The 24635-nt window shown below is 36.1% G+C and overlaps 1 protein-coding gene across 3 annotated transcripts; it reads right to left on the bottom strand.

The window, feature by feature from the left end:
- Nucleotides 1-611: 611 nt before the first annotated feature.
- LOC113071164 (general transcription factor 3C polypeptide 2-like) lies at nucleotides 612-24635 on the bottom strand. 3 transcript variants are annotated; one of them, XM_026244542.1, is made up of 19 exons: nucleotides 24448-24635; nucleotides 23548-23768; nucleotides 23112-23331; nucleotides 21979-22279; nucleotides 21797-21873; nucleotides 21622-21699; nucleotides 21440-21538; nucleotides 20438-20665; nucleotides 20235-20346; nucleotides 19977-20088; nucleotides 14313-14344; nucleotides 13485-13614; nucleotides 13211-13355; nucleotides 12248-12409; nucleotides 12066-12153; nucleotides 11865-11984; nucleotides 11617-11784; nucleotides 3856-3963; nucleotides 612-2400 (listed from the first exon to the last, which is right to left on the bottom strand). In XM_026244542.1, the coding sequence occupies exons 2-19, from the start codon at nucleotides 23732-23734 to the stop codon at nucleotides 2242-2244; spliced, it is 2526 nt and encodes an 841-aa protein (XP_026100327.1). In that variant the 5' UTR covers nucleotides 23735-23768; nucleotides 24448-24635; the 3' UTR covers nucleotides 612-2241. The 3 variants fall into 3 exon arrangements, with proteins under 3 accessions (XP_026100327.1, XP_026100329.1, XP_026100328.1); XM_026244544.1 differs by having other exon boundaries at nucleotides 2242-2400; nucleotides 23608-23768; XM_026244543.1 differs by having other exon boundaries at nucleotides 2242-2400; nucleotides 21797-21870.

The raw sequence follows: 24635 nt of genomic DNA on the forward strand, positions 1-24635 counted from the left end.
CTCTGGGGAACAATCAATAATCAGATTTTCTTAAATTCAAGTAAAATACATACACAACAAGAAAACCCTCCTAGTATTATTTGCTAGAACAAGTCGGAGACTTGCTTTGAAATTGCACACACAGCATCACAACTCAAGGTAAAATGACTATGACTTATCAAAAATCATTTTTAGATGCAGGTGCACTCAACCTAATGAAAGCTTCAAAACCCATAGCAGAGTGTGAGATTGTACATCATTGGTCATGTTTTTGACACATTCTGCATTTTGTGTCATGAACTGAAATACATTAATGTTGTTCTGTGGAAACTGGAAATAATTTACATGATTATTTTTGTCGTGCCTCAGATTTGTGTATGTGTACAGAATATACATTTGCTTCTTGTATAAACGTGTGTCTATAAAAGTCCTGTGTGTAAATGTTTGATCCTTTATGTGACCACAAAAAGCCACTATATAACCAGAAACTAATGATAGATATTTAATTTTTACATGCTATTAATTTTCTATCTGTCACATAATATGTATGCACTTTGTAATCTGTAATAAAATCATGCAAATCAAACTTTTGCAGTGTCTTTCACAAGAATAATTACACTATGTTCAATTAATTAGTGTTGAATATGCAAAGCAATTTTATCTCAAATGATGATGAAACAATAGAATTACAGTTTTCTGTAGCTGTAAACAATTCAGTAAACTGTACAAAAGAAAAACAATTTACAAAGTATGAATATTTGCTGATAAAACAGGCCAAAACTACTAACCATATCCCGAGTCTCTCAATGAGACTGAGATATTTAAATAACACACTAAATAGAAATCCATTATAATAATCTTATTAACCTTATGTAATCTAATCTGACAGACCAAAGCAGCATTAAACTGACTGGCACCTCTCCAGATTCTCATCACTGGAGTTAATTACATTCACTCAGACAACATTGAGGTGATGAATTATGAGGCGGGTATCAAAGTGCTCCTGATCTTAACGTCAGAGTTACACATTAACATTAACACATATGCAGGAAATTATCAGCAGAGTCCATAATGCCATTACAACTCTGGCTAGACCTGAGTAAGAAGAATGTATAAGCCAGAAAACAGGCAATAAAGACTTGAAATAGTAGGATAGGAATAACAATAATGGACAAGGAAGCTCTGGAATGGTTCTGCCATCAACATTTAAACTTTTTGACTACTTACCCTCATGTCTTTCCATACCTGTTTGACTTTAGTCCTTCTGTGGAGCACAAAAGGTGACATTTTCACACATGTAATGGCCACTCTATTCCATATAAAGAAAGTGAATAGGGATCAGGGCTCCAAAGCATTAAAATGATCAAAAGTTCAGAAATATACAAGATCTTAATTAATTTACTACAGTACTTTAGCCAAATTTAGGTTCATTATAATCTTCTCACCTTATTGGCAAGGCTGCACTGTGTTTGTACATGTAATTGTCAATGATTGGTCAACTTTCACTGACATCAGAATTAACATACTGTATCTAAAGGCCCGATATTTGAAGTTATGTAGAGGAGCATTTTTATAGAATGAAATAACATTTGTTTTCGTGTTCCACAAAAGATATCAAGTCAGGTTTGGAACGACATGATGATGACGATGTTTAATTTTTATGTTACTATTCCTTTAAAATTAAGATTCAGGGTAAGAAAGCTTAAGCTAAAAGGGGGAAAAAAACATCTTGATATGATAGCTACGAGAACAGGCTAGCAAATATCAAAGATTCAATCCAGTGTTTTCTCACTAAATGTCAAGATGAATGTGTTTGATCATTATATAGCACGGAACTGGAACAGGAGGAAACGGAGAGTAATGCTCCCTGTAATTTGCACGGGTATATAAGTGCGGAGGATTTCATTCTCCAAACATACTTTGGAAAGAACAACGTGTTGAGATACTGAACTTAACACAACACAAACAGACCTTCTTTCTTAGCTTCAAAATGGTGCAAAGAAGTTCAAATGGTTTTCCTCTTTGTACAGTACTAAAAACCAAAATGCACAAAATTATAAAAACAGGAATATTCAGAGGCTTATCAAAATACCTTTCCTTCTTTCGATATAAGTTAAGGATAAAAAGTGTTTAATCAGTCTTCTAAAAATAAAAGTCTCTCAGCCTATGAAGATAGCACAGTCCATTTCAGGATAAAGCTGAGAGGGTGGAGACTAGTGCACTTGTGCTGTGACGGACAGCTGTTGCAGAGTCAGCGGGCTCCTAAGACTGGAACATGGCGCTAAACTGGGCTTGAGCTTGACGCAACTGCTTGAGCATCAAGGAGCTGCTCAGTCCACGTGCACAGTTCACACGCACCAAACCCGACTGCCCGCCTGACAGGATCCAGTTGTATGCATCCATGTTTGGGTTAAAACGGACCTGAGAGAATAAAAACACATTTTCTTAAAGGGGACATAACACGCACAGTTTCTGCCAATCTCACATTAATCTTGAGTACTTATAGCAGCATAGTATTGCATACTTCATAGTGCCGAAGAGTCTTTAGTTTCATCATATTTATAGAAGACAGATACAGCTTTATGTTTTTCTCCGAAAACAGCCGAGCTCTTGGAGGCGTACCATGGACGGAGCTAAAGAGTCATAAGAATGCAAAGCATTATGGGAACTACATCCACTTTTCCCATAATCCTGGGTTCTTTGGGAAGCTGAACATGGTTATCTTTCCTTCACAACCAAAAAGCACAATCCTTTGGTGAAATTGCTGAATTTGTGGTCTTAAAACAAAATAACAAATTTTTTCGAGCAAGTCCTGCACAGCACTGCCAACGACTTCCATAACAGGAATGAAGAACATTGATGGGGTGCTAATACACATTGGTTAATGTGTGTGCGCACCCTTCAGGGAAAAAGTGCTCATACAAGGAATTCTTCCTCTTTATGACATCGGGGGAAAAAAAAACTTTCTGAAACTTTTACAAATCCTGAAGTAATACTCCGTTGTACATCCAGATCGTTTTTTTTTTAAACTTTGGCCATGTTTAGCATGAGAATCCAAAGTCAGAATGCATGAAAATGCATTAGTTGATTTGACAGCACTAGTATACAGTATACATTATTACAATTTTATTATATGCATTACAAAATTTTTTTAATTTTATATTAACACTTTCGAGTTCATTTTTCATATTTTACTAATTATATTATCAGCATAACATTATGAGTGATCATAACATCAATATAACAAAACTGGGCATTTATTACGACCCTTCTAACTATTCCTTATCGAGCAGTCTTATTCAGAAAAACTCCCCTTCTCAATCTACACAGTCTGCTTTCCTGCTCTCCTCCTATCATCCACTCTAGATCCAGAGTGACATTTACTTAATTTTACAGGCCATTAGCTTCCGTCCATCTGGCTTAACTGTCAGCAAACCAGCCGCTCTTTCTTTCTCTTTCACTGGCCTGTGCAAATACAGCATTACACTGACACTGCTACACATAACTATAGCTTATCTAAAACCAGAAACAATACAGCTAAAACAGGTTCAGTCTACACAGGGTGATTGTTGTACATGGTGAACATATCTTGAACTAAAATCTTATAGAAATTATTATATATTGTTTTTACACAGCACTCTTGAATACTTGATTTTGATTGGTCTACAGCAGACCCTGTGGTCTAGTAGGTTGTTAACTACTGTTAAAAATTCTCCTCGGGTTTCAGACGTTATCCTGACATAAAGCAAGCATCAAATGCATCTGGCATGCAGATTGTCAGGTTATTTCACAGCTCTACACTGATAGGGTGCTGTAGGTGTCAGCGAGGACCTCAGCTGGGCTTGTGTGCTGCTGTATAGATAAATGCAATCTCACCTTGTAGAGCGCGCTCAGTGGCATCTGGTCCACTTTAGCAACACCTTTGACCTCATGATGGTGCAGGTGCTTCATCATGGGCCGAGTTTCACTCTTAGCAAAGGTCCCCTGAGAGAGAGAGAGAGAGTAAAAGACAAAAACAAGGTGTGAACACCCACACCAGGGTTAAGTGAGCACTAGAGTAGACATAGCTTTACTGTTCTCACACTTATTATAGTGGGTTTCACCGACTACTTCACATTACAATCCATGTCACATTCAAAATGTCACAATATCATAATTAGATCACTACTGAAACCCAGCACGTCTAGTTTCAATCTATCATCTCGCAGTTTGATTCAAAAAGTAAAGTTGAACGTGTATACATTTTTCTTTTTTCCATTTAATGCTGCCCTTCAGGAGCTACAGAAGATCCTTACATATTTCCCAGAAGACAAAATAAGTACAATTTACCATAATCTCTATATTCGAAAGGAATGTTAAGCCTAAATAGGGCCTAAATAAACAATGCTTTTGAGAAACGCAACCCTGGCCTGTTCCAGACCGTGGCCTTAAAGTGGACATGTGCAGTGTGCCGTCGATGGACAGACGGATGGGGGTGGAGCGCTGGAGCGTGAGACAGCAGAACAGATGGAGCATCTCTGTGATGGGGGGTAGGCCTCCAGGCAGGCATGACTTTAAATTAATGAAGGGTGCAGAACTTAATCAACATATAAAACATATGATGCTGGAAAAGAGAGAGAGGGGTGCCACTATGGTAACATGCAGATTGCACTCATGGGGTCTCCTGCACTCACTCAGGTGTGCTGGGAAAATAGCTAAGCCAATAAATCCAATCCGGCACCTGGACAGCCTGTGTGTAATGATCTGTGGAATACGCTGCAGTGCAAAGTCACTATCACACACAGCTCATACATAAACAGCTGCTTTCATATTCACACATTAAAGAGGACACTAATGGATTTTTACATGGTCTTGCAAACACATACATAGCAGTCAACATTTTACACATGAAAAACATACAGAAAATCAGAAGCACATTTTCATGTCGGCACGTCCTTCCCACTTCCAGCAATTTACACCCATTTTTTTTTAATTATAAAGGTTCTGTGGTGTATTTTGCCAGTTCTCCCAAGGATCAAACTCAGTCAGGGATTTTTCTCTCAGAAGAAAAGACTTTATTTTAAGCAAAACAAAGTCGAGAGCTTGTTGCAAGAAGTTCTGTCGAAATGCTAGGTTGCATCTCATTATATACCGTATACAGGGCGTTTCCAAATAGTCAAACTTTTCCTTATGCAAGCAATTTTGATCCCTCCCTAGGGAGGAGGGCCCCTACTTGTTTTTGTATAACGAAAGGCCGTTTCTGGCCATATGTTTCTCATCAGTTCTGTAAATTCCAGGGTGTAGGCAACTTTCTCTCCATTACCTATAGGATTATAATGGAAAAACAACTAGCAACAAAAATGGCTTGATTCACATTGATTATTCTTGATTGATTAAAATCTTACTAATAAAAATCTTCCACATATTCTCCCCTTTGAGACTTAATAAGTCTCACATTTGATTATTCTTATCCAGAGTGCTACTCCATAGTCCAGTCATATTAGTTACACTACCTAGTGACTAAATAAGTCACATTGTATTATCACCAGTGACTAGATTATGAAATTCCACTCTGAGGGATTACTGGACCAAACATCTCTCTCCTAATTTGACAAGGACTGAGTAAAAGATCCAGTCTCCCTAACCCCTCTTTAATAGTAGACATTCTTAAAAACATGAATGTGCAATTGGTTCAGCATTTGCCTGGTTATCACAGTTTTGTATAAACGGCGTAAAAATACATACACATACAAATACAAATCACATCACACATTGAATATCACAAGATTATAAGAGTTGATCTTCAGCTTAGATACCTTATGTATCAATTTCCCATTATTTTGATATCTTTGAATTTAATTTGCTTAACTGTGGCTTTGACTAGTGACCTCAATATAGGAAGTATACAGTAAAAGAGTAAATCTCCTGTCATTAATGCCATTCCTAAAAACTTTCCCTATTTAATTATAAACTATGCTCCACATGTTCCTAATTGTAAATCAAACCAGTCTTACATTTTATTATCTTTTCCAACATTTTCTTTATCTCCATTCTTGGCCTTTTCAATTTGATCAGTTCTTCATTAAATGCTCCCTTCTATAAATACAGCATTTTCCCCAAACATAACACATACTTTTCCTTCTTCAATTCACAAATCTTGAGCTTTTCTATTTTGCTCCTTTCATTCTATTTGTTGCATCAAATTGCTCTATTTTCCCTTCAAATCTTCCTACATCCATATTTCCCTTTTTTTCTTTTCTATTTGTTGTCTCATATATGCACCCAAGTATTTTGATCTCATTAGCAGTCCCATCACTCTCTCATTCCATCTTCACCAGGGAGACTCTTTGCGAGTCGTTGCAATGGTCTTTCCCTCGTTGGCAAGGGTGGGTCGTTACTAGCACGCCCTTCATCCCTCACTTCATGCTGTGTGGAGTTGTTGAAGCTGGTTGGGGTATTTTAAGGTTAGAGATGTGAACTCAGGTGTCACTCTGTAACCGTTTTGCTGATTAATGCAAGGCTCTCTTGAGATCATTTCTGCACCCTCACTGGTTCTCTTTGATGGGGCGAAGCATTCCTTGGTCTTACTGGAACTGCTGTCACCTGTAAATGGAAAACTTAAGAATTTTTTGTTAGTGTTATCAAGCATGCTAATTTGTTCCTCTTGTTAGTCGTCCTTCTTGGTGTGACCTGTGGAATTGTAATGTGGGTTGAGGGCTGTCTTGGCCCCTTTTTGAGTTTTCACAATCCCTGTGCTGTCTTTACTATTTTTTAATTCCTTTCAATTTTAATCTGAGCAATTTGCTTATTTAGTTATCTCTTTGTTTTGTAAACTGAGTTCCACTATATCACTGGATTATTTATCTAGGCCTATGTTGCTCAGTAGCACAGGCCTTTTGCCCTGGAAAACACTCAACCCACTGTATTTATTTTAACAGTCAGAAAGATAATGTTTCATCCTTTTGACACAATCAGCTCCATCATGATATGCTGAAAAGAAAGTTAGATGTGGGGTGGACAGAGCAAGCTTGCTTTGCTCTGCCTTCCCATGTTATACGCTGCGCATGTGTGGCACTGTTTTTATTTCTGCCACAACAAAGACATAGGTACTGACCAGGAAACTTAACCAAATTCATCCATGGTCATTATTTGTCTGGGCATAAATTTGCCCTGTGGGCCCACATTCATATTTGTATACAGCTGTTTGGGCAAATTGATTGAATTGCCTCAGTGTCTCGTCAGACACTCTCTTTCATGCCATACAACACCATCATTCATACTTTTTCACACACTTTCACTTTTTTTTTTTTTTTTTTGCCAAAAACTTTTGTTTTCTTTCTTTCCTTCCTTTTTCAAAATCTTATAGATTTATTTGTTTAGAATATTAGGCCTAGGCATTGGGCATTTGAGAGAGCCAATTATCATTTCTCAAATGTCATGTGTTTGTCTAATTTAAAGTTTAGTCAAATACTTTTTTGTTATTGCTCATGAGCAACTCTGAGAAGAGGATTGGAGGTCTCTGTAAATCTTGGATCCATGGCCATCAACATTTCCATTTTGTTATCCCCAGTGATGACAGTATATGTGATTACATGATTTTGGATCTTTGGAATAATCTTTTATTCCTTATTATTTTATTCAGTTTTACCTTAGAAAATTACCTTAAAACAAAATGGAGTGACCAATATTTCTATTTTTTCAACCATATAAATTTTTCCTATTGTTCATCAGGATACCCTTTTTTTATTTATTTATTTATTCTCTTCTTTCAAAAAGCGCTCAGAATTGTTGTCAAGTATTTAGTTGTGCATTTCCCCCTAGTTGTTTAATGAAACAGCCTTACTATGCCAAATCCAGCTCCATGTTTATCTGATTGGTGAGTCAAGTACTCACTTCTGTCTGTCAAAGTTATTATTTTTTCTTTAAGACATGAGGCTGGACTGGTACCTATTGAAAAGCAGATTGAGAAAGTTAGTTAAAACACAGAATTTAAGGAAGTGCTGTGAGACCAGTGACTAATCAAGATTAAAACATAGTAAATAAAATAATCAAATAAAATAATTAACATTTGAAGCAGTCTCTATGTGTTCATTGAATATGCAGGACCTGTGCACTGAAGGGATGGAAGTCCTTCTGGTTAGATCATTAGCCTGGGCTGTTGTACTGGGTCGTCAGTCTGTGATGGCACTCAAAGACCTGATGTTGTGGTGTACGGTCTCTGATTCTTCTCAGTCTGGCTTCTGGTTGCTTTCTGCCAGAGTTTTGCATTTCATAATGTTCTTTTCACCCTCAGGAAAAGTCTCAAGTGAAAGATTCACCTTTTCCTGCTTTAATTCAGTCTTCTCCTTGCTGAAGTGTGTTCTTCTCTTTCAGGAGGGGAGGGGAACATCCATCACCCCCTCCCTCTTCTTCTCTCTGCAGCTGTGTTTGCTGCTTTGCCATTCCTCGACAGACTCCATTTCATTGCTTTCCTTTGTCAAGGCACTGTTCCAGAAGTCATCTGAAAGTTTAACACTCGGAGACTGCATTAATCAAATGTACCTATGTAACTTCTGACCAAATTGTTACTGAGCAATCAGCTCTTTTTCTTATTTTCACTTTTCAACCTCTTCTTTCAGTGGTCCCTTAATAAAAACAAAATCATCTGGTTGAAAACAGCAGTTCTCTTATTCTTTGTTAGTTAAGCAAGTTCTTCATTGCAGGAAAATAGCAAGCATTTTTTCTTCTTTGCAAAATGCAGAAATCAGCTACCTTTGTTATCTAAATATACTGCAATAAAATAAAATAAACCTTTTTTTATAACAGCATGACATGCATATGGTAAAATAAGGACTTCAATCATCATTTTTCTTCTAAATTTGCATACATGATTCAGAATAATCTGGTATTTGTGAATTAATGTTTCCTAACCAACATAAAATAATTCCTGTTATTGTAAATAAAATAATTAAATTTAATTATTTAAGCAACTAGTTCCCTTCCTATTGAAAAATGCCTATAGCTTTTGAATCTAAATGTCTATTAACTTGGTCACTCAATCTTGCTTTCATTCCACATTGCACAAGTTATTTCTTTTATTTTTGACATTTACACAAGCCCAATCTCTGAAACTCTGTAATGGATTAACTTTCATACTGTGTCCCAGGGATAACAAGATACAAATTCTAGATGTCTTCACGTATTAAAAAAGTTTTAAGCACGTGCATCTTTTAAATTAATCTATTCAGACAAGTTATTAAATAATAAATACATATCTTATTAATTAATTTATTATTATTTCTATATTCCACCATTTCTGCAATCCCTATATTAGTCAATTTCTTGAAACATTTGTATTTATTTTTCTCTAAAACAACCTTCATACAGTTGACTTTATTGTTTTAGGGCTCCTGCATTCCTTTCTCAACACCAGCCACCCCCGTCTCTGTAACTTGATCACTCCCAAGTGATGGTCCAGGAGGGGAGAGCACCTCTTGCTCCCCCCATGTAATACAACTTTACTGTGGAAACGTCCTCCTTTGTTCTCACTCCCACTACACTGGGCTCAGAAAATGTTCTCCCCTTTCACCCAGACATCCTAAATGCAAAAATCTATTATACATTTTGGTTCAAACTTTATTGATGCTAATTTCCTAACCTCATTCACACTTTCTGCACTCTTTATTGAGCCAGAGTGCTTATTCTTGCATACTTTTTCCCTTTATCTAAGGGATAATCAGTCATTAATTGTCCTTTTATTATCAAGGCTCATCATACATTCATCCCTCTCAAGTGGATACTAGCTGCGTCCAACTCCACCCAGCCACCCTGAAGTGACGGTCCAAGAATGGTGCGCAACTTTTACCCACCCAACACGGAATTTCTTTGTTCACACATTCATTCAGTCCGGACACAGATACATTCACACAACAAAACACAGCTCTTCCTAGAGCTCGCTCTACCTAGAGCTCCTTAAGGGCCCATCTATTCAGTCCTTCGAGAATTTCACTTATACATTCTCAAAGCGGTATCCATGGGACTTTTCCTCGCGATTCCTTAACTAATCTGCTTATCCGTTTATCACTGTCCTACCTAGGCCCAGCTATCCGATAAACACAGACCACAGCATGCCATGTCTTTCTGCCTACACCATATTTGTCTTAAATCGAGGTTGCCTTCCAAGGCCTTCCTATTAATAACCCAAATATGTGCATGCAGTTATTTCTTCTGGAGTAAAACCCCTTTTTCAATTTAGATATCATATTATTTTTCTAAATTTGGAAGAGCAGATTTTAAGTGTCCTTACCACTCAGAGCTGACCAGTCAACAACACACACTAATTATATAAGCAAAAATGCTTACCTTATTCTATGGTGGCCACCACTGTGTGTGTGTTGCTCATCAGTCAGCTCAAGAGCAGTCGTCCACTCTGCTCCTTTCCAGTCCCATCTGGGGTGCCAAATATGTGGTGTATTTTGCCAGTTCTCCCAAGGATCAAACTCAGTCAGGGATTTTTCTCTCAGAAGAAAAGACTTTATTTTAAGCAAAACAAAGTCGAGAGCTTGTTGCAAGAAGTTCTGTCGAAATGCTAGGTTGCATCTCATTATATACCGTATACAGGGCGTTTCCAAATAGTCAAACTTTTCCTTATGCAAGCAATTTTGATCCCTCCCTAGGGAGGAGGGCCCCTACTTGTTTTTGTATAACGAAAGGCCGTTTCTGGCCATATGTTTCTCATCAGTTCTGTAAATTCCAGGGTGTAGGCAACTTTCTCTCCATTACCTATAGGATTATAATGGAAAAACAACTAGCAACAAAAATGGCTTGATTCACATTGATTATTCTTGATTGATTAAAATCTTACTAATAAAAATCTTCCACAGTTCCAAACCCACAAGACTTTACTTAATCTTCTAAACACCATTTTTAACGAAACCTGATAAATTTTTGTCCTTCCATTGAAAGTCTAAGTAAAAAAAAAAAAAAAAAGAAAAGGTCGTAAAGGCGTCATAAAACGAATCTATATGAATCAAGACGGTTTAATCCAAGTTTTGCTAAAAATATATAAAGCAATCATATCTTTTCAGAAGACTTGGATTAAATGGGAAGATTCATATGGATTAATTTTTCAACGCCTTTATGAACTTTTTGGATCTTTTATGATTTGCTTACCTGGTTTTTCGTTGGAGGGACACAAACTTCATCGGGTTTCATTCAAAATATTTTCATTTGTGGTTTGAAGGTTAACAAAAAGCTAAGGGTTTGTAATGGCATGAGGGTGAGTAAATGATGCCAAAATTGTAATTTTGGGGGGAACTGTGTGTCAAAAATGTAGCCAGTCACATAAAATGACACCTCCAGGTAAACCTAATATGGCCAGCACCAGCCTGCTTTTCAATAAAACAGCTATAAATATTAATATTAAAATAACCTAATTTTCTGTAGCTCATAGTTTAGAGCATTGCAATAGTATGTGTTCGATTCCCAGGGAAACCAAGAACTTATCAAATATAAATGTGTGCACTTAAATGAAGCATAAGTTGCTTTGGATAACAGTGTCTACATAATGCATTATCTGAGATCTATACTCTCATAATCTGATTTCCTACATCAATTCCTAATCACGGAGACCTTGACAATGATGGAATTAAACAATGAGGGTTTTTTTTTGTTTCTCACCAGGTCCAAGTCATGAAAGTGGAGATAGTACTTTCTGATTGCTCCTTTGTAGCTCAATGGCTCCTTCCTAGGATTACTTGCAGCATTTTCCACTTCCTCCTCTTCCTGTTTCTCATCTCCAGGCCTCTGACCGGGTTCAAACTGGATCATGTCAGTCCTGTACACGGACTATGTGGGTTGAACAATGTAGTTAATGTTTATTCCAGGTTTGGATATATGGGAATTTAAATAATAATAAAGAAACTTACATATCTCCGTCGTCTAATACAGCTGGGATCAGTGTCCATTTCAGGAAGCAAACTAAATAAACAATCTCCTCCATTGTCGGCAATGGCAAAAGTATTTATCCAGTCAGACATTGAAAGGCTCTGAAAAAAAGTTGTTTTGTCATCATTAAACCATTTTGTCAATACTAAACCACATAGAGATACTGTGAAATGTCTACATACCCAAATAGTGGGTTTTCTAGAAACCACAAAGTAAGGCTTGATTCCAATGTAACCTGAATCAAAATAGTGAACTCCATGTTGTCCAAACCTACACATGGCAACAGAAAATGATGATTTAGTAATAATATGATTTAAAAACCTCATACAGTATATTCAGAAGAGCAAAATGTTTGTGGACTGACGTAGCAAAGCAACACTCTGGAGCCATCAGGATGCCGCTCCAAAAGAGGGGCCAGTTCACTTCAGGGGACAAGCAGCGCTTTACTGCCAGAAGAGGCGCATAGGTTTTTCTCACATCCCACATTTTAGCCATGCGGTCATCTCCCACTGTCACCAACAAATTACTGCCAACAACAGAAGACAGAAACATAATATAATTCCTGCTTTTTTCATACCTCATCACAATAAATAAATACATACATACATACATACATTTGATAAAACAGTAATATTGTAAAATATTATCAAAATCTGCTTTTTATTTATTTGAAAATATTTTGATATGCAATTTATTCCCGTGACTGTAAAGCAGAATTTTCAGAGGACATTACTCCAGTTTTCAGAAATCATTCTAATATGCCGATTTGGTGCTCAAGAAACATTTCTTTCTATTATCGATGTTGAAAACAGTTGTTCTGCTTAATATTTCTCTGAAAACCATGACACTTTGTTCCAGGATTCTTTTATCAACAGAAAGTTATAATAAAAAAATCTTAAATACTACCCCACAAAAAAAAAAAAAAAAAAAAAAAAAAAAAAAACCAACCTCAGTGCACGTCCTGATTTTGCCAAGTCCGATGTGTTCCTAGGTCAACATATTTTGTTGACCCTGGAACAACATTTTACTCCAAAAATATATTCTTAACCATATCCCTACACCTAAACCTAACCTTAACCATGAGTAATCCCTAAAATCAGAGGAAATGATAGATGAATGACACTGATGTACAAGCACCAAACACTGATTTTAAGCATAAACTTCACAAAATCTATAAACTGGTTCTTCAAATCTGATTGGTTAATCACAATGTTGTTCCAGGGTCAACAACGATGTTGTCCCAGGAACGTGTCTCACTTGGTAAAATCAGGTTAGGCAACCTCAGTCGGTCTAATCTTACAAATGATGCTACACTGATGCTTCTCACCTTGAGGCTCTGCACCAGCACAGGGTCCTGATGTTCTCATCATGAGCATGGAAACAGTGGTAAGGGTAGAGAGACACACCACCATCTGGAGACCTGACTTTCAGTAGCATAGATTTACTAACAAGATCCCACAAACCAACCAGACCTGGAAAAGAGAAAGTGAACAGAAACAATCACAAACATAAAATACTGCAATATATATATATATAAACCAAGGTGTTTACAATTAGACATTCTGTTTAGATGAGCAAAGAGTCCAAACATATGAAATCACCATCATAGAAGCCAGCAGCCAAGAGGTTATGTGGCTTGACGTGGACCCAGTCCATAGCAAAGCACAGACCACTTTGACCTTTATGATCTGCCTGGCTAGAGCCCATCTTCAAAGTCAGAACCTTCTTCACCTGCACAAACACAACACAATAAAACAGATCATCTAACACTGATCTAGAATACAAAATCCATCTGTAAAGATGAAAGAATTAACGGGGTTAAGCATTTATTTATTTATATATATATATATATATATATATATATATATATATATATATATAAAAATATATATATATATATATAAAACACACACACACTACATACACACACACTTTATTTATATCTATATGCACAAATTATAATATATAATTAATATTAATTCATAAAGTAATTTCATTCTATTTCATAATAATCACAATTTAAAAACTAGCTATTTAGTTCTGCCATCGTCCAAAAAAGTTAGCATTAATTCTCCTCTCTGCACTTAAGATTTCGTTTGAGGGGCTCCTTCTACCATGACAGCTAAATTCCCTAATATCATCTCTTGAATGTGTGAAACCATTATGTAGACCGCCTGTAAAACGGCCCAGAGGAGCGATACCCAGAACAGTTTTAGTGAAAAGTCACTTCAGCTGTGAAATTAAGCTACAGTGAAAATTACACATCAGATTTGAGCAAACCTTCCAATGATCTCGTGCAATTCATGTCAGATGCTTTCAGTCTAATGCAATGAATTTGTAATACATCATTCACTGTGTGGAATGAAACAAAGACAGAAGTCTTATCTGTGAGAACAAGAGGCATGCTAGTGAAGTGGATATTGACCTACCCGGCATATCAGCGGTGCTTGGCTGGTTTCACCTATTGGAAAGCACATAAATGTGTTCAATGGCGTGCACTTACAGATAGGAGCATTACTAGTCAACACATGACTGCATTTAATCAAGAAAAACAATAAAAGGGACAAGGATAAAATGACATGTGCTTATTTGAAATAAACTAACAGCAATTCAGCTTAATATCATCATTTAAAGGGGTCATTCAAAGGACATTTGATCTTATACCAGAGTTTATTATTATTTTGCATCACAAATAGTCATGATTTAGCTTATGACCATTTTCCACTCGCTGTCTTGGACCATTATAATTAAATGGGCTGTTTTTGCTACTATTGCTTTAAGACTTTTTTGTAAACTGCCCATTTCCTAAATTTCCTAAAAACTACAAACACTGCAAAATCTGGAAGTCTGAAACAGATGTCTGTGAATATCTATGCCTTTTAAGAGGGGCTTTTTTTTAATGCAAACTGGTTAAAGCACTACTAAATAACACAACATCACAACAAGACAAAGAATTTCAAAGTTCATTTCTTTAAACAGGGATTCATTTTCTCAAACTGACAATCTAAAACAAAAGGGAAGTGCTAGAGGTGGTGAATAGAGTCACGTGTATGAAAGTGTGTGTGACTGTGGACAGACACTGTGTGTGTGTGTGTATATAACAGTGCGAAAGTGATATATAGCCGCATGACTTTAGGTCAGAGCCGTACAGAGTGGTGACGGGTCGATCAGGTCGATAAAGCATCGTACCTATGATCCACTCATTCTGGCAGCACGGCAGACAGCCCTGACCAGGGGCCCTTTTTCTGGACTAACTAAGGTATTTTTGATTGACAGGCCCGGAGGAAACAGGAGTCAGGTATTCGGTTGTAATTCATGACCTCAAACACTAACAACTGCGTTGCGATGCATCTTTTTTGTCATTTCAATTATAGATCCTTGCCTGATGAAAAAAAGCCAGTAAATTATCTCCATTGACAAGGGAGGAGTCTGCGTCTCTGTAGTGACCTCTTCACGGGACACCCTTTCACTTCAGATAAAACCGATTTATAATTATCTACCATAAAACCTCCATACCTGAGAACTTAATGGGAAGCGGGAATGTGGTAAACCGTTTTATCTCTAGTCTTTTGAAACTTCCTATAATTGCTACTGTGGGTTCTTTTCTATCAATAAACAAACCAATAATCAATCTACAGTACAAAAATGTTTAAATTAATGCAAATGTGCTCTATACAATACAGTGATTTGCACAAAATTAGAAGAATAACATAAATTAACAAAAACCTGAACATTAAACAAAGACAACAAAAAAGCAAAAAAAAACAAAAAAACAATACAAATTAATAAACAAAAATATAAAAAAGCTAAATTAAAGATAAAATTAATAAAACAAACAAAAAGTTAAACGATACAAATAAAAAATAAAAAAACATGTTCCTTTATATTCAAATGCACAATAAATATTGACGAAACTAAAACAAATACAAATAAGACAACACACACAAAAAAATAAATAATAAAAAAAAAAACAAGTGAAAAAATAGAGAAGCAAAACACACATGCTATAAAATCCAAAGAGCAGGACTGAGGTCAGTGAGAAGGATTGTACGCTCAGTAATGAAAGTTAGTTCCCTGTGGTGGGAAGAGTTCTTGACCAAAGCTCATTGCCGGATCACTGCCCAAAGACTCCATGAGAGTGATTCCAGCAAGAACCACAAACAGTCTGTCAACAGAAAACAGTTTCCGAGCTCATCCCAGGGCCAGTGGGGAGATGTTAAACTGGTGGAGTGTGAGAAGCAATTTCTGTGGTAATATCAGGAGAATAAAAGAGCAGCGAGAGAAAGAATAGCCTTTGAAAGGTCATACAGCACTTTTTTAGTTGGACAATATCCACTTTATCATTAAAAAAAACTCATGCACATTCAACCAGGATTTCGTTCTCTTAAATTCCTTTCTTAAGTCTCCACTAAGAATCGACGCTAACAGCTTCAGTCCTTTGAAAAAGAGATTTTTAAAGACACCATTTGTTACATCCGAACTGCTCCTTGTGGCCTCAGGAAAGTGTCGTTAGGAAAGCATTAAAGCTTAGAGTAGGATCAATGAATTAGAAGCTCACAAACAGAGAGAATACTACACTGGCAGCACTGAAGTAACAGAGATGGTTCATTAATGAACGTGGGCAGTTGGTTTCTTATCTCTACTGGAGCAGGGCCCGAGTCTACCTCACAGAGGGCCCCAGAGGGACCAGAAGGATGGACCGTATCATTACTCAATAACTAGAGAAATCTAGTACAAAAGAGGACAGTCTGAATGATAAATAGTGAGGATGGCAATGAAAAAGCCTTACTAGTATATTAAGGGTAGGGGAAAGTGTATTACTCCTACTGTGTTATGAGGATGAGGATGTGCATTACATTGTATTTAATGCACACACACACACACACACACACACATATATATATATATATATATGTGTGCATTAAATACAATGTGCATTAAATACAATTTTATATATTTTATATATATATATATATATAAAATCTTGCATGAAATTTTCAGGTTTCACATGTCCATTTTTGATTAAACATTTTGAAAAAAACACAATATTTATTGAAATGGTAAGTTTTTGTTATTTTAATTATTTTTTCTTTATATATTTAGATTTAAATTATATAAACCCATAAAGCCACTTGTGCTGCTTTTTTATTTTTATTTTATTTATTATTTATTTATTTATTATTTATGAAACCACATTCATTTGAAATAGAAAGATTTTGTAGCATTGTCTTTTCTGTAACTTTAAATACTTTTTATGCTGAATAAAAGTACTAATTTAGCTCTCTCAAAAAAACTCAAACTTTAGATTATTAGTATTTTCAAAAATTATTTTTTTTACATTCCAAGTATAAAAAAAGATTTAAGTTTTTATTAACATTAAATTATATTAATATGAATTTGAGATTATTAACAAATCAATTAAGAATATATTAAACACAATTTAGCATTACTGTATCAAGAAGCAATGTATTATATTGTAAAATAATGATTTCACCGGAGGTAAAGAGTGCTCTTAGGCACAACACAAAGAAGAAACGTTTCCATCATGTTTAAACAAGACTGCTACACGAGTTACAAATGAGGTCTCAGTGGTATAATGGAAAGAGTTAATGGTTCGCTTCTTACTGGGTTCAAACCTGCAAACTTTCAATTAGCAGCTTTGATCTTTAACCAGCCGACTACATCACTCAGGATAAACATATTATCTGCTCTTGAGATATGATGGATTGGTAGGCTGTATGCTCAATCAATTAAATTATGATGTGCATTCATCATGTTAACCCAAGGCTGGCATCTGGCTACAGTCAGCAAACACAGTAGTAGCAGATCAATACTAGAGGAAGAATGCCACACACACTAGTGTGTCTCTCTCACTTTCTTACAGTCATCATTTGTGATTGTCAAAAGGGTTTTTATAGTTCAACCAAGTCTATGGTACCTACCATTCCCATGAAATGGCTGTCATTTGAATTCTGCAACATTAAAAGCAGCATAATATAACAAAATGCTTGCTATTCACATTTCTTGCAAAGAATTTTATTTAGTCAGAATACACAGATATGTTTGAATGGTCATTGGAGAAATACGCTTTTTTGCTTACAGAAAGGTAAACAGCTCATAAAGCAGACTCAGCTAGGAGGAGAGATCAGTATGACTGCAGATAAGCGACATTTCACTGCTGTGAAAAAGGGAGGCTGCTAATCAAACGGCTGAAGGCAGTGAAACTCAAATAGGCACTAGACCAACCCTTTTTTCTAGCTCTCTCACTGTGACTGTGATGAATGAGAAGGCCTGGGAGGATAATCTTTTGAAAACACACACACACACACACACACACACACACACACACACACACACACACACACACACACACACACACACACACAGTAGAGATAATGTGTTTTTAAGAGAATGAAAGAAAAGAGGAAAACAGGGAATGATGCAGCTGATGGCAGGTCATCAGTCTGTTCCCAGCACTCCCTGAGGAGAGGCCATTATGAGCTCCCATGGGACAATCAGCCTACGCTGGCCATTTGATCAGAGCATGAGGCCTTGAGATGTGCAATGAAATAAATTAAAATCCCCTCATCCACATTTATTTATGTGCCTGAATAGCTTAAACAAATATTTGCTAGACAAATTTAATGTAAAGACACTAATATTGTAAGCAGACAAAGAAAAATTATTATGAATTATTTATATAACAATAATAATAATTATTATATAATATATTATTAATTATAATAATAATAATTATTATTATTGTGTTCCTGTAGCTCAATTGGTAGAACAGGGGGTTCGGTTCCCTGGGAACACAAGATATGTAAAAATTTATAGCCTGAATGCACTGTAAGTCGCTTTGGATAAAAGTGTCTGCTAAATGCATAAACGTAATTTATTATTTAATTTTTTTTTTATATATATATAAATAATAAACAGATATATTATTATTATTATTTAATGAATGAATAATAATAATAATACACTATTATTTCGATATCAACAATAATAAGTATTGAAATAAACATATATTATTATTAAATGAATTAATTATAATAATAAACAAAAGAAACAGATATTAATTATTTAAGTAATAAACAGATATTATTATTAAAGGAATTAATTATAATTGTTATTTTTATTATAATTTGATTTGATCAATTCATCCATTCATTCATTCAATAATTATTTATTATATAGCTATTGTATTATTATCATTATCATATCATTATTTGTACAAATAACTACATATTACTATTATTTTTTAATTAATTAATGATTAACAATTATTTGTATTGTTCATATAAACATTTGATTTGACAAATTAATATTTTTATTAATTTAATACTACTATTAATACTACTACTAATAATAATTATTATTATTATTATTATTAATAAATTGATTAACTATTAATAATTATATAATATTATTATTTGTTTTATTAATAAATGAATAAAAAGCAGTTTAACAGTTAAGCTTCAATAAAAAAAAAAAAAAGGAAATTGCATGTGTTCTGTTTTAAACTGTTTTCCAATATTTGTGAAAATTAAGCAAAGACATCATACAAGACAGATTTGCATTTGTTTAGTGGTAATGGGAAAATCCATTACAGTTCTTGGCTTGAGGCTCTTCTATCTTGTGCTGCCCTCTTTTGGAAGGACCATCAAATTGCACATTGATTCACTGGGAGTTTCTAAATTATGAGTGACCATATTCCAGCAGAGCAGGGATCTTCAACCCCACCCCTACAGAGCTGACCTCCTGCAGACTTCAAGTCCAACCCTGCTCAGACACACCTGCCTGTTATTATCAAGTAACTCTGAACACCTTGATTAGCTGCTTCAGGCTTGTTTGATCAGGGTGGGAGCTCAACTCTGCAGGAATGTGGCTTTTCCAGGAGCAGGATTGGACATCTATGTTCTAAAAAACAGCCCCAAGTGTCAAAGAGACAGAGAGTGAAAATAGTCAAGGAAAAACTAAACTTTGACTGTCTTTGGAACAGCAATTTCAAGTGGACAAGAATGCTAAAATTTATATAACCCTACTAAAGAAATAAGAAGCATAGGTTATGCATTTCACCATTTACTCGCCTTTACTCTGGTGGTGTGCTGCAAGGGCTTCTGGGTGTGGAAGACTGTATACACCAATGCTCCCATTAGAGAAAGCTGCTGCTAAAACACCTAATCTAGCCATCTGTGGAGCCTGAGAAAAACCGAAATACATAAACACCATGCATACTGTAAAGAAAAATAAAACCTTCTGTTTTGCATAATTTTAATACAGTTAATAAAATGTTTCTCTCTTTGAATATTCTTTTTGGAACTTTTTGGTCTAATGTCATTTCTTACCTTTCTGCTGGTAGAGGGCAGCTCCCACACTCCCGCAGGACACCACCTTATATTCCAGATGCATCCGTCATCTATTGCCAAAGCATATGCTAGACGAGGAGCAGTCGAGGGCCTGAAGTGGGGAGAGAAGTCAAAAATTACTATTTTATTGAAACCAAACATTTCCTCTTAAAGCCGATCAGTAAGTGTCTTATCTGTGTCACCTGCTTTTACACTCAAGGTCTCCGATTTCCCACAGCTGTAGTAAGACAGGGCCTGTGTGCAGTTTGTTGATTTGGTGTTCATCATCCATGCCTTTGTGGCAGTAGATGGCGGCATACTGTCTTGTGGCCGCCCCGTCAGGACATGGGCACCATTCCAAAGACCGCACAGGACCCCCCACAAAGAAAAGAGCATCCCAGCGCTCAGAATGATGTGGCAATGATTCAAACCTGCAGATTAGCATAAAACATTATATATAGGAGTACACATACACTACTGTTCAAAAATGTGGGATCAGTTCTTTCTTTTTTATTATTATTTAGATTTCCATTTAAAATAAATGCTCTTTTGAACATTCCAAAAACCCTGACAAAAAATGTATCACGGTTTCCACGTAAATATGATAGAGTGCAATTTGTTTTCGACATGGATAATAATAATAAATGTTTCTTGAGCACCAAATGAGCATATTACAATGATTTCTGAAGGATCACGTGACACTGAAGACTGGAGTAAGTTACGTTTTAAAATACATTTGATATATTTCATAAAACGACTGTATTTTTAATCAAATAAATGCAGCCTTGGTGAGTGTAAGAGACTAAAAACATTTAAAAATCGTGCCAACCCCAAACGTTTTGAATAGTAGAGTGCTTTAAAATAAATAAATAAATAAATTGAAATAAAAGCAGAGAGGTTGTTATTCTACTAATTGAGGGTTTCCCTAACTGAGGTATGAACTACAAGGGGTTTGTGAGTTGATAAAAAGATGTTAATAAAAAATATCATTTTGAAGTAAAAAGATTAAAAAAATATATATATTAATAAATATTCTATTTTTGTATATGATCAACTATGAACTGTAGAGAATCATGCTTTTTTTAACGTAAATGTGTTGTTAAATTATTCAAATATTATTCAAGTACAATCAGTGGGTACTTCAAATAAATATTGTAGGCCAGTACTAATTGGAATTAATCGTAAACTAGTGAATCTAATCTTACCTCTTCACCGTTTGTAGTTTGATCTGTCCCTTGATACTTTCCCGTGTAAAGGTAAAGGAAGCAGATTCCTTCTCTTGGGGCAAATATTTTTCAGCCTCACTGTTATTTAAAACAAAACAAGTGTTAAAATAAAGAATTTTTACATTCCATTCATATTATGAGGTATTTAGCTACACCAATACCTGCTAGACAGGAAGTGCCAGTCTTTGGCAGAAGGAATCCACTCTGGAAATACCCAGGGGGAAGAGTTTTCATCCCGGCTGGCAAGAGCATTCGTGAAAAATGGACAAGCATTATCAAGACACTAGGGATACAAATATGAATTCTTACATTTTACATCTTTGGTAGATGGCTTACAATTTTTTGGTCCTACTAAAACAGTTCCAAATGGTCTCCATGACATTTTTAGCCAATCCACTTGGATGCGGACCCTGCTTTTGAGCATAGCACAATTAAATTAGACAACACAGATATGGAAAGTAATGTCAAAATCATCCAACAGCGCAAAAGGTTTAGTTAGTATCGGATTATAAACTCACATAGTTTCCTCTGGGTCGTCCGCTGGATGGTTTGGATCCTCTGCACTCCACGTTCAAGCTGACGTCTGGCTCTGAATCATCTTCTTCATCTTCACTCTCTGCCTCTTCATTCTCTCCTGGGGAAAAGTCCTCATCGTCATCTGAGTCGCTTTCATGATCTGGAATTTTTCTTTTCACCCCCCTTTTCCTTGGCGTTTTCTTGTCAGTGCCATCTACTTCATCAGATTTGGCCGTATCTTTCAAGGAGGATTCTGATGGAGGATCAAGATCCTTGGCAAGATTGTAGAGATAATCTAAAGCACTAATCAAGATGGAAAAGAAAAACTGATTATTAACAACATCACTACAACATTTTAAACAGAGAGTGATGTGAAGCCAAGCACAGCGTTGCATACTGGGAATTTGTACTCTGCATTTAACCCATCCAAGTGCACACACATAGAGCAGTGAAGAGTGAACACACACACACACCTGGAGCAGTGGGCCACCCTGGGGCGCACCCAGTTGGGGTTTCAGTGCCCAAGTGGGTCTCACCTCAGTTAAAGAGAGAGCTATAAATGAACTCCCCCTACATACAATCCCTGCCGGTTCCGAGACTTGAACCCAAAACCTTTGGATTACAAACCCAACTCTCTAACCTTTAGGCCACAACTGCCCCCACAGAGACAGCTAATGGCATCCTAATGAAATATAGCAAGTTTTTGTATTGAAATGCAGCATGCAAAAGTGCAAATGTGAGTTTTCTATTTGCATCTATGTTTTTGCTTCTAATAATAATTCTTATATAAATGTTTTTTTTTTTTAAAGCCACTTTGTGAGTCTTTCAACATTAAGATTGTTGCCTTATGTCTCCAAATCAGAACATGTCATCTGACCATTGATTATTCTTTAGAAAGATTACTCACTCTGCTGCAGGACTGCAATGAATTGTTTTCAGGAGATATAATAAATATGGCAATTTACAAATTGAATACACTTAGTAATGTCTTCTAAATATATGTTAAAACTGCAATTGTGCTTTTTTCTGCATGTGACTGCTGTTTAACAAACGGTTTTATTGCAAGTTATTAAACTTTTTTATATATAGCATGCTGTGTGGATTTTGGGAAACTGGATACAACTGGAGAACATACACTTTCGCAGCTCTCCTCTTGGGCCGACCACTAGAAGTGAGTTCAGAAGTATCAGAGACTGCTGAATTGTCATGTTGTGGTGGAGTCTGTGGAACGATCTCCTTTCTTTTCCTTCTGCCGGGAGTCTTAGCCTTTGGTCCTTGCTTCTTTTGGTTTCCCTCTGTATTAACTGGGTCTTCCTGGTCCACGCCTGGGGGACCCTCAGAGCTAGGTGTGTGTCCTAAGAAAGCCAGACACAATAATAATAAAAAAAAGTTTCTAAGAATGATGTGGGAGTAAGATGCATTATTGATTAGACATGTCTGGGGGGAAAAAAATACTAAAATGTAACTTTAAAATGAAAAATATATATTAAAAAAATAATCCCAAATATTAATTATAATAGTATCTTGATACAAATGCACTACTATAACAGAAATGTTCTTTGGCTGCTTACTAGGCATTTGCATCTCTAACTGCATCATATTCTGCGGCTCTGAAGAGTCAAGAACTTCACCTGAATCCTGAGTCGCTCCTTTGCTCTCATGGTTAATCTGTGCCGATCGGTCATCAGTGTCTTTTTCACATGGCAAACCCATTTCTTCGCCTTTCTGCTTGCCCAACTTCAGGGCAGCAGCTGCCATTAATACTTGTTCTTTCCCAGAACTGCTGCCAGCACTAGAAGCAAAGAAAAATGTTGATTTTATATGCAAATGTATATCCATATATATTCTCCTAGATACAAGTGTATTCAAAACAGAATTCAAGCAATTTCCATTATATTACAAGGTCAAAAGTTACGTAGGCCGATCCAAAACGCATGGTATTATCACGTCATGTTGGCACTTCTCTCTGTTAGTGTGACACCAGAATAGTAGTAAAGTACAGAAGTAAATCCACGCATGCGCAAAGTAGCGATGACAGGCGACTTGCCTACAGCACATTGAGCTCACTCAGTTTTGCTAAACAACAATTCATCAAGTAATTCAAACTCCTACTGCTGCAAAAAAAAATTAAAAAAAATAAAATAATAATAATAATAACATAAAATAAAAAATACATTTGACATAACGCTGTAGAAAGCTTCCTCTCAACATAAAACGGTCTTTAAAATAAACATATAATGCTTTGAGATATGTTCCTAAGACCAGTAACGTATCTTCTAAAATACAACTTTATAATAGTCTCAAAAGACTTACTTCCAGGCTAGGAAAGCACAGGAAAGACATGGCTTTTTTCTCTGACTTTATGGGTTTTAACAGTGGCTCAAGATGATCAGACACTCTTTCATTCATCCATACAGTATGAGATACACGCGGGTTCGAATCCAACTCACTCGACAGTAGGAAATACTCACCGCAGTCAGATGCCAGCCACGCGCAATGTGTTCGTTCCTAATTTCAATCAAAACGCTTATATTCTTTCGTGCTGTACGGAAATGTGCTGATTTCCACGGCACCTTTGGCTAAAGCATTTTTGACATCAGCTTGCCGTCGCCGCCATGTTGTAACGCTCGCTTGCTCACTAGCGCCCCCTGTCCAGCAC

Source organism: Carassius auratus, unplaced genomic scaffold (genome assembly GCF_003368295.1).
Source record: "Carassius auratus strain Wakin unplaced genomic scaffold, ASM336829v1 scaf_tig00006227, whole genome shotgun sequence".
Lineage (NCBI taxonomy): Eukaryota > Metazoa > Chordata > Actinopteri > Cypriniformes > Cyprinidae > Carassius > Carassius auratus.